This window comes from Cyprinus carpio, chromosome B15 (assembly GCF_018340385.1).
Source record: "Cyprinus carpio isolate SPL01 chromosome B15, ASM1834038v1, whole genome shotgun sequence".
In the NCBI taxonomy this organism is placed as follows: domain Eukaryota; kingdom Metazoa; phylum Chordata; class Actinopteri; order Cypriniformes; family Cyprinidae; genus Cyprinus; species Cyprinus carpio.
Window position 1 is genome coordinate 9296020 of NC_056611.1, and position 11556 is coordinate 9307575.

Sequence of the window (11556 nt, forward strand, 5' to 3'; positions counted from 1 at the left end):
AATAGGCTAATTATGCTGCTTTCTAAGACCTCATTCTGGCCATACTGGCAGCATTGCGTTTTGGGTGGTCCCATGTGATAATACTAATCCCGTGAGAATGGGCCTTAATAAGACAAATAGGAACCAATAAAAGAAGATAACTATGAGATAAGACAACAAACCACTGAAACGTGGCATGAGAAACAATTAGAAACAGGAAGTCAAGTGACATGAAACAGGAAACACATGATTGAAAGTAAAATACATGACATAAAAAAAAAAAACATAGACTAGATAGACCTGAACTGAAAAAAGGAATATGAACAAAAATCTAGAGAGGCGTGAAATTAATTAGCAGTACAAAATTTGGGTATTTGTCAGTATTTGTGTGTTTTTTGTGCTTATTAAAGAATCACATTAACTTACTCTAAATACTCTAAGCACAAAAACAACATAGAACACACAAATATTGAGTTCCAAAGTTGAACGTCTTTGTGTTCTGTGTATTATTTGAGCTTATATGTATCATGTTAGCTTAGCAACATGCTAATGGCAAACACTTGGATTTCAAATTTGCATGTGCTGTTTATTTTTGAGCTTATTAGAGTATAACATTAACTTAGCAACATGTTAATGGCAAACTCTTTGAACTCAGTGTTGTCCGTGCTGTGTATTTTTGTACTCATTAGAATATTGTTAATTTGGCAAAATTGTAATGTCAAACTTTTGGAGTGAATCCAAAATCACATACTGTCTGAGTAGCTACAACATTTGAATTTGAACTTAATTTCCTGACTGCTAAAAAGTACATTCTATATAATATGAATATGGGTAGTATGAATGAAAATCGGACGTAGGCTACTATGTCTGCCATGTTCTGCCAACCCTCTCCAAAACTGCTTCTGTTATGTTTGTGTTTATCAATGTAAAGATGCTTTAACAGTCTATATGTATAAAGTGCTACAGAAATAATGGGGGTTTGAATGTGGTATGTATTTTTCAGCCTGTAAGGCTATCATGTTAAGTCAAGTCAAGTCACCTTTATTTATATAGCGCTTTTAACAATACAGATTGTGTCAAAGCAACTGAACAACATTAATAAGGAAAATAGTGTGCCAATAATGCAAAGATAACTTAGCAACATGGTAACATCAAACTTTTACACATCAATAAACTTAGCCATGTGTTATGCTGCCTTTGTGAGCAGTAGACAACAAGTTTATGCCAACAAAAAAAACTGCCATGTGTTAGTCATTTGAGTGATATTATCATTTATAAACTTAGCCATGTGTTATGCTGCCCCCAACAACACCAAACAACAACAATGCTGCCTTTGTGAGCAGTAGACAACAAGTTTAGTTTTAGAACAGAGCACAATAGTTAAAGTTCAGTGTGTAATGTGCCCAACAATTCCCAGGATGTGTGGTTAGAAGCTTTGCTCCTCATTGCTGCAAGTATGCAGTACTACAGTGCAAGTGCAGTAGACCTGCTTTTCCACCCACTCTGCCTCCTCATTCTGTCTCTCTTTCTTTGTCTGTGTCTTTCTCTTTCCCCTCTTACTCTCTGCCCTTGTCAGGAGCAGATCGGAGTGGTTGTAGGAGGAGGGTCATATGCACTTCCTGGTTTTGGCTCACAGCCTGGTCTATTTTAAGTTCAGAGGCCTGAGATTTTTCTTTGGCGAACCCATACAGTACAAATCAGGGATGTCACAGAGAAACAGCCCAAAGCAAAGGCCATGATGTTCACATAGCTCTGCGATGACGTAGAAAAACAGATACCAATCAAGAGGCTTGTAGTCTCAGAATAATAATTCTTGCAGTCTTCTGTGAATGCTGATTCAGTGTTCCCGCTCCTCCTGAAGACGGATGTGCTTTTATATTGACTGAATTTAGGAATGCATACATGGATATTACAGGCCAAAACCCACAATTGACTTTTTTCTTGACTTCATAGATCACTGCGGGAAAATGGACGAAACGTGGCTTATGTTATTGAACTTTATAGATCCAAAAAAGCAGCATGTTGCTTGGGGTATATAAATCAAATATGGTGAACTTCTCACGTTCAGATGATCAGTGCCGTGCTGCTTTTGTGACAATGTTGAGTGTTTGCCAAAGAGTAACTCACGGTGCACTAAATGAAAGCAAAACTGCTTGTCTAAATTCCATTGGTTGTGTGTCTCAAATTCCTAAAGGTTTGTTTTTCTTGTTTCTTCTTATAGATGAGAGATCGTCAACCACCCACATTTCCCGCTCATTGGCTAATGATCTGGGTGGCTCTCTGGCTCCGCTGATTGGTGAACGTAAAACGTCTGTTCCCGCCCACTCCAGCCAGCCAATGCTTTTCACATTCGACATACCTGTACGCCACTCCCATAGTTCTCTGTCTAATAGTGCTCCTCAGGACTACCTCTTCCTCCATCAGTGCATGAGCCGCAAGAGTGAGAGTGCACGGTAAGAGCCATATTCTCTGGAGATGTGCTCATATTACACCCTTGTATAGCTTACAGACCAAAAAAAACTAACTAGATATTATCTTCAGTACTGGAAGCACTTTATTTCAACATGTAGAAAAAATCTGAATTGATATCAAGGTCAATAAGTCTCAGATAAAGTATCAGATAATTTGACCTTTTTAGGATAGGCAATGTTAGTTTAGGTTGTAAAATGTCATGTGGTGTGATTCCCCAAAAACAACAGAATATATTTAAAAATTGGATAAATATATAATGATATTTGTTAAAAATACTCAAATTTCCAATGATTCGGAGATGCTTCTGTCAAGCTCCTTCAACCATCTCACACTCTTCCACTCACACACATATTCATCCATACAGAATTCCTTCTTTGTTTATAATCCAGACACGAATCATCCTTCATATAAAGAGCTGTCATGTACTGATGTATGATCTCTAGAGAACCGAGCATAGATCAAAAATCATATAATGAAATTTATGCTGGATATTGATAAACCATTATGATAGAAAATAGTTGCTGATGTCAGTGGATCGGATGCTGATCCTTTGGTGGTTTTCGTATAAAAGACAGAATGCAGTGTTAAATGCACACAAATCTCACAAAAACTGTCAAAAAATGACTGATCCTAACTTATTTTTTACATTGCAGCATTATTTTTACGACAGCTAAACACCCCTCTGCATTCCTCAATTGTCAGTAGTCTGCTGGGTGTTAATTATTAATATTATGTTTATTTCAATAAATAATTATGTATTTCAAATAAATTGTGAATATTTTTATATTCCGATTGTAAAGTATACATTGTTGTATTGCCTTTCATAGCAAACTGATCGTTTTTAAGATCATTTTTTTTCATTGCTGTATTACAGTAATGGGAATGTTTTTTGTTTCTGAATTATGATCATTTCCCATTTTTCAGTAAATATGCTAAAGTATGATTAATTGGAATAAAAAAATAAAAGCAAACATTTGGATTTGGGGTAAAATATGGCCCTCTGTGTAGACATATACCTGTTTCAATTCTCGTCATCTGTCACTTGGATATGAGATCATCTTTGCAGGGTTAGGATTGATGTTATTAGGTCATAAGCGAAAGTGTTTTGCTTTAAACAAACACCTATGAGACCTTCCTACAAATTCGGTAATGTATTGAAGTGTTTGCAGAAGGATTCACCTACAGGATGTGCTCATCTAAGGTGCCCAGGAGGTGACATGGTCAGTTCACTTAGTTTTGTCGTGGCCACGACATAATAACTCATAGAAAAGTGGTAAAGTGAAAGTGAAAGTGAAAGTGACGTGACATTCAGCCAAGTATGGTGACCCATACTCAGAATTAGTGCTCTGCATTTAACCCATCCGAAGTGCACACACACAGAGCAGTGAACACACACACACACTGTGAACACACACCCGGAGCAGTGGGCAGGCATTTTATGCTGCGGTGCCCGGGGAGCAGTTGGGGGTTCGATGCCTTGCTCAAGGGCACCTAAGTCGTGGTATTGAAGGTGGAGAGAGAACTGTACATGCACTCCCCCCCCAACAATTCCTGCCGGCCCGAGACTCGAACTCACAACCCTTCGATTGGGAGTCCGACTCTCTAACCATTAGGCCACGACTCCCCCTAATATGTCATGGCCACAAGATATTAATTTGTGGGAACGTCATATTATGTTGTGGCCACGAGATCATTTTGATCATCAGATGCTATGTTGAGGGAGCAACATCCATTTCTCGTGGCCGCGAGTTTAATGCATAAACAAACCTGTGTGACCAAAGCAACCCGGGTTTATCAGGGATGGATTTGTTAATATTTTATTTTGAATTAAGAAATTTTTATATTATTTATTATAGAAATTATTACATTATTAAATTATTATATTAACCATAGGCATTGGCTATCAGATTGTATTATGTGCAATAGTCACCATTCAATTGAAGTTTATCATGAATAAATGTTACATAAAGTGCATAATATAAAGTAGGCCTACAAGAAAACATTTTTATCCATTCTAAAGCCTTGTAAGTCCATTAACTGGTCATCTTTTTCCCGTAATATTTGTATATTATCATTATTATTATATTTAGCCTATTATTATTGGTTATATTTTTAGATATGTTTATATTCATTTTCTCCCTTCATTTCATAGTCATCAGTCATTTCACCCTGATTCACTTCCTTTGATTATAATCCTGGTAAAATAATGGCAAATGAAAAAGAATTGTGTTATAATGCCTCTGGATAATCAAGCCATCAAAGGTTTACTATGCCTACCATTTATTTCATCCCCTTAACTAAGTCTATTCACACAATAATTTGACTTAAAACCTGCAGAAAGTAAACAAACTCTGTTTTATCCAATGTGTACCAGGCACGCCAGTTTTACTGGGGACTGCCCATGATATTCATCATCACCACCCAATATAGAGTGTCATAAACTCTCTCCATCATCATACATCATCATGCACTAACAGTCAATACATTTATACATCAGGCATAAAAAAAAACCTCCCTTTGTTAGCCAGACACATTGTGTCTGTTATATGAGACAACTCTACTGCCTCCAGTGGTTGAATTTTAGTATTACACAGATACTGTTTTGTTTTTTGTTTACTAACAACAACTACTATTATTATAAAAAAAAAAAATTAAAAAAAATAATTTTCTTTATTTTTAAATCAAATACAAATATTGAATGAAAACCTAAAAAAAAAGTTGTCTTGGCAACTAATTAAAATAAGTAATAAAAATACTAAAAAAGAGATAAGCTAAACATATATCTGAAAAATGGCAAAAACATGAAATTAATAAAACTAAAATCACAATGCAAAACAAGAAATACAAATAAAAGTTTTTAAAACATTAATTCAAATCAAAATATAAATTATATTAAAAAATAAATAAATTGAAAGACCCCTTGGCTAGCATATTAGAATTCTATACTTACTTCTTTATGCAGTATAGAGTATGAATACTGTGCACATTTGTGCTGCATTGGGTTTGCAAAAATATGCACTATACAGAGCACATTGCATCCAGTACTGTATCCCACAATGCAATGCATTCAATTTGACCTTCCATTTCTATTGTGAGTTGTAAGTAAATTTATGACAATGCAAAAACAATAAAATCCCCTCCAAGATGATAACTGCATGCCACACATAAACATAATGAGGCCATGTGACCTCAAAGACATTATTTTTTAGATTCAATTTTCAATTAATTTATGAGATTTTGGCACAGATGTTATATTGTGGTTGATATTAAAAGATTCGACCTGCGGTCAGTTCAGTGTCAACATTTGCATGACTGATTAGTATAATTTATAGCAAAGGCTAATAATAGTTTGGCTGTTGTAGATTAGATTGTTTATTTCTTTAAATAATGGCTATGTAAGAAAATAAGTGATCATAAACTAATGTTTGACTGTTCATCATAAATAACTAACCAATGTCATTTTGGTCCCCAAGGAGTGCCAGTTTCTCGCAGGCCTCGCGCAGCAGTCTTCTGGTGGGCAGTGACTCAGCAGTTCAGAGACTCACTCATGGTTTTTCTCACTGTCTGAATGGCATGGGTGCCCAGCTTCACGGTTTCTACAGCCTTCCCAAACCCGGCAAAAATCAGCAGCCCCCTTCACGGAACGACCCACGTGACGCTTGCTATGTTCTGCCCAGGGGTTACAGCTCTGAAGGAGCATCAGAGCTTGAATCAGATGATGTCTACACCTTTAAGACCCCTAATAACACTCTAGCAGCCCCCCAAACCAATGAGCAGCGGGCCCTCGATAACTATGATTTACCCAGCATTCCTGGCTCTATCTACCAGATCCCCCGCACGTTTGATAAGAACCACAATGCCCTGATGCCATCCAGTGCTGACTCCACAAATGCGCCTCCTCCCAGACCTCCCAAACCCAGCCAGGGCTCAGAGACACGGCGGGGCAGTCCACTGACCGTGGGGGCTCAAAATGGAGAGGTCTCCACAGTGTCCGTCATCCCCAGGAGGAACACACTGCCGGCGGTGGAGAACATCAAGCTTCACAGAGGTAATACACTCACAATCTGTTTATTTTAAAGTCTCATCTTCTCTCCTTTCCTAGTTTTGTCTAGTATAAATATATATATATATATATATATATATATATATATATATATATATAATATATATTTTTTTTTTTTTTTTGACTTTCTTTTTGTCTTATCTATTCTCCTCTGGTCTCTCCTCTCATTTTATCTCTTTCTTGTTTTGTCTTATTTTGTCTCATCTCATCTTCTTTTTTCCTCATCTCTTCTCATTTTGTATTTCTCCTCTCGTCTCTCCTTTCCTGTTGCTTTGTCTTGTCTCTCCTGTCTCATTCTCATCTTGTCTCTGTCTCTGTAATGTTCTTCTTTCATCTCATTTCTTCTCATCTGGTCTTTTCTACCATTTCTCTTGCTTTGTCTCTCCTGCTGGTCTCATTTAATCTTTTCTCTTTATGTACTGTATCATTCTCTTTAGTATCCTCTCTTCTTTTCTGTTTTTGTTGGGTCTCTTCTCGTCTTTTCTCCTCTCTTTTTGTTTCATCTGCATCTATCTTTTCTCATTTTGTCTTTTTATTTTAGTCTTCAGTTACTGTTTGTTCTCATCTTTTCTATTGTCGTCTTTTAACATCTTGTCTCCTCTTGTCTCTTGTCTTTTCTCTGTCTCTTCTGTCATTTTATCTCACCTGTTATCTCATTTTTGTCTCATTGTCTCCTCCCATCTCTCCTTTCCTCTTTTTCTCTCATTATCATCTTTTCTCCTCTCATCTCCCATTTCCTCTTATTTTGTCTTGTCTGTATTCTCATCTTGTTTTCAGGTCCACTTATTTTTTAAAATAGACAAAATGAGAGGAAAGAAGAATAAGACAAGAAAAACAAAAGAAACATGGTGTTAAGAGGGACTCTTGTCTCTTCTCTTTGCTCTACTAATTTTTATTTTAAAGTCTGATCTTCGCTCATTTTCTCTCATCTTGTTTTGTCTCTCCACTTGATCTCATCTGGTCTCTTCTCTCATCTTTCCACTTCTCCAGTGCTCCTTAAGCTTAATGAACTCATTACATGGCTGTAGATCAGTGTTATAACCAATTGATTTACCTCTCTAAGCTTATCAGGCAGCCAATTTAGGCTTTCAGCTCAATATTGTTTTTATTTGTATTTTTTTACCTTTCCACTATCTTTCGTTCTGTTTCTATTCTGAATGTGTACGTCCGATGTGAAACCAAGGGGCAATCTGGTCAAGGTTTACTCTGCTCTGCTTGGAGGCTAATGAAATTCAAGCCATGCAGGCAGCCCCAGAATTGCTTGTTCCGGCCTGATAAGCAGTGAAAAAAACAGCAGACTTAATTCAGTGATTTCCTAGTGGTTTGGGCTCAGCAAGGCCAGACTAGTGTGTCTGCAGGAACAGGAAGTGACCTTTTGTCTATCCTCGCCTGGTTCCCACACCTGTGCTCAGTAGGCAGAGAGGTAAACTGGGAGGCAATGAGAAATTTAAAGAAAATGGCCACATAAGTAATGCATTTATGTGAAAGTGTTACAGAATTGAATGCTAGATCACTTACAAATCCAGTCTGATTTGTACAGAATGAACAGCTCATATATCTTATGACTTTTCCTTTGATTGTGACCCCGGCTTGAGGTTAACATTTTCCCTGAACTCCTTACTTAGTGGACTTGTTTTAACATGGATATTTTGTACTTGCTCATGTGTTTTAGGATCCTCTTTTGAGACCAGCAGTCACCAAAAGCCAGTCTATTTCAACAATTCTGGTCAGTCAGTGGAGTCTGTAAATGATGGCTTCAGCTCCTACCTGGTAAAGCAGCTTCTATGTCATATCTACACCTAAGGGTCATTCACAAGAAAAGGGTGCCTTGTGCCTTATTTTTGAAAAGGTTACTACTGAATTTTGAAGTCACTCTGAAATTATCAGGGCCATAAGCACCATAGACCCATGGAGGGAACTATATTACATTTAAAATGTTTTGGGCTAGACCGTTACAGGGTTGAAGGGCAGTGCAAAAATATCTAATAATGTACAAATATCAGTGCAACACAACATATTACATATAGTCAGTGCTTTGTGCCAACTAGTAAATTTAAATAGATAGTTCACCCAAAAATGAAAATTCTGTCATTAATTACTCACCCTCATGTCGTTCCAAACCTGTAAGACCTTCGTTCATCTTCGGAACACAAATTAAGATATTTCTGATGAATTCTGAGAGCTCTCTGACCCTCCATAGACAGCAAGATGAACGAAGGTCTTACAGGTTTGGAACAACATGAGGGTGAGTAATTAATGACAGAATTTTCATTTTTGGGTGAACTATCCCTTTAAATACACTTTTTAATATAGTTTGTATTGAAATCATTTCTGTGTAACCATCACACTGTAATTGCAATGACTTACAAATTAAAAAATGTGCATTTTATTCTAAATTCACTTTAGCATTGCACACTAAATGTGAGTAAGAGTCACATCTATCAAATAATGTGATTAAGTCCAGTATCCTGTTAATTATATCCGTAGTAAGTCATAAAGACACAAATGGCACCATTTCCTGACAATGACCTCATACCTCACAGAGTCACAAACTGACAATAACAAGTCTATTCAAACTGCACAAGAACAAATGGTGTGTGTCACAGTGGTTTCCACCCCTGATCTGGAAACTGTGTAAGCTGGATTGTTCTTCTTTCTTTTACAGAGAACTAAAGCCCCATTGACCCGCTCCGATAGTGCCGGCTCTGAGGATAACTATGTACCCATGAATCCCGGCTCGTCCTCCTCCCCTCTCAGTGCTGCCCTGGCTGACAGTCCTAAAAATAATTATATTCCCATGAGCCCAGGTCCTCACCATTTTGATTTCCCAGGATTTTCAGCGACGTTGCCGGCCAGGAAGGGCAGTACAGCATCACTATGTCTCCGACCCGGCCGACTCAGTGACGTCACACCGCCACCAATTAACCGCAACCTTAAACCCAACCGGACAGGTGAGTGGCACTTACACAACTTCTCATGTTTATTTTCTGTCTTTCAATAAAGATTAGAAGAACAGATTGATTAATTATACAACTTTCTATTGCACAATTCTTTTATCCATAAAACAAAATGATTGTTTGTCTTGGTTTGCAGCAAAACCAACACCTCTTGACTTAAGGAACAATGGCATCATTGATGAACTTCCCTTCAAGAGCCCCATCACCATGTCTTGGATCAGACCCACGTGAGTAATTTTGCAGTGCTATTATTCATAATTACAGTAATAAAGTAAAACTACAAGTGAAAACATACTGAAATGATTAAAAACATTGTGTTAACACCTTATTTTAATCAGTTATATAGTAGTCTTGCATAGCCACACCTTTGCATGATGACATAAGGTCTGGGCTCTATAGCCAACAACCGCCCACTTTCATAGGGAGAGACTGTCTGACTGACATGTAAAGCGACCAATCAAAGTTTGTTTTATTCAACCTTGTCATTCCATCAAGACTGGCATAAAAGTTAAAGCAAATATTGCCGCAAAAGTCAGAATTGTAACTTTTTCCACACTAGCATTTAAAAAAAAAAAAAAAAAAGTTGCTAGCCACTGCCAACATTTTTCATTATTTTCACAAAATTTTCATGGCCCCTAGAATATATTTTCACAAGATTTTCATGCCCCCTAGAATATTTTGTTGTTTTGTCAAAAGAAAGAACAAAGCCTTTTGTTCTAGCTTCATGCATTCTGTTTTCATCACCACTTGAATATGGGTAAGTTTAATAAAAGAAAGCAACATTTTGAACAAAAAGTTGAGAAAAATTCTGTCCATGGTGGAAAGAGTTAATCAGTCTAAAATGAATATGCAGATCTTAAAAGAATAATCATTTCAATGTCATATAAGCTCCCATATAAGTTTCCCCCATTTTTTAGTGTCCACCTGCAATTTGGTTGATCCGAATACAGTACTAGTCTTAATACAATATAATGTCAGTGTTGGTGCTGTCAGATACTTCAACTCTTATGTTCAACTAAGTGCCTCAAACAAAACTCTTGTTTCTAACCCTTCTTCCCTTGGGCAACCAAATGCTCAATTTCAAAAAGTTTGCAAAGTTCTCCTTCACAAAGCTTTTAAAATCCAGCAATTACATGCCCACGTGAAGCGTTCAGAGTCAGTCTTTAGGTCGTTGCACACTGAGTCTGAAATTTTTGTATGCGTTTTTTTTTTTTTCGTATTCATCATCCTTTCTTATCAAAATGCTTGCTACAGATGCGAAAACGCAGAAAATCATACCTGATCCGAATTGTTTATGATGGACGAAAATTTCGAAGGCAGTGTGTAAAAATGATTGACACAACGTGAGGTCGTGTTTATTTTTTAATGAGCGAAAATTTCGGAATCAGTGTCCAAAGACCTTTAGTCTGAACATGGTTTTTCTGGCAGACTGTTAAAGACGACCACACATGGTTCCAGGGATTCCTGTAGAAGTCAGCCAATCAGATCTAGATTCAGACTTTGCGATGTTTAGAAAACAAGTTTTGACTAAGACTAGTTATATATATTATGTTTAGTGTTTTTTTCTTTTTTTTTTTACAGGCCTGTGAACTCTATGTCGTCGCAGCCCTGTCGGCCCATTTCGACCCAGAGCATCACCAGCACTGATTCTGCAGACAGTGAGGAGAATTATGTGGCAATGGTGAGGGCAAGAAGTCGAGCTTCAGAATGAGATGAATATGCTTTAGGAATAGCACCCCAACCTTGTAGTTAGTCACCAAGTTCCTCAGCTACAGACTACCTTTCAATAAAGACACCATTCTTTGAGATTAGTTTTTGTTTCAGTCAGCTATTTCTCAAAAAAAAAAAACATGTTTATTTTTGTGCAGCAAAACCCAGTGTCTACCTCCCCAGCGATGAGTGGCACCAGCAGTCCTGCGCCCAGGAATTGTGGTAATGTGGACTATTTGGCCCTGGACTTTCAGCCTGGCTCCCCTGGCCCACACAGAAAGGTATGTCTAGCAGTTTATATCAAGCAAATGGAAAGCTCATCATCAAACGCTCAAAATTAACCCCCTATTCTAAGACAAATAAAAAAGTTTAAAA

General features: G+C 37.3%; 1 protein-coding gene across 1 annotated transcript in view; it reads left to right on the forward strand.

The window, feature by feature from the left end:
• Positions 1 to 11556, forward strand: part of LOC109068363 (GRB2-associated-binding protein 2-like) — a 69470-nt gene that overhangs the window by 53549 nt on the left and 4365 nt on the right. The window contains exons 3-9 of the mRNA XM_042739136.1: positions 2201 to 2432; positions 5925 to 6499; positions 8187 to 8284; positions 9180 to 9465; positions 9608 to 9698; positions 11053 to 11152; positions 11340 to 11462. Coding sequence (XP_042595070.1) covers positions 2201 to 2432; positions 5925 to 6499; positions 8187 to 8284; positions 9180 to 9465; positions 9608 to 9698; positions 11053 to 11152; positions 11340 to 11462 — 1505 coding nt within the window. The remainder of the gene's footprint in view (positions 1 to 2200; positions 2433 to 5924; positions 6500 to 8186; positions 8285 to 9179; positions 9466 to 9607; positions 9699 to 11052; positions 11153 to 11339; positions 11463 to 11556) is intronic.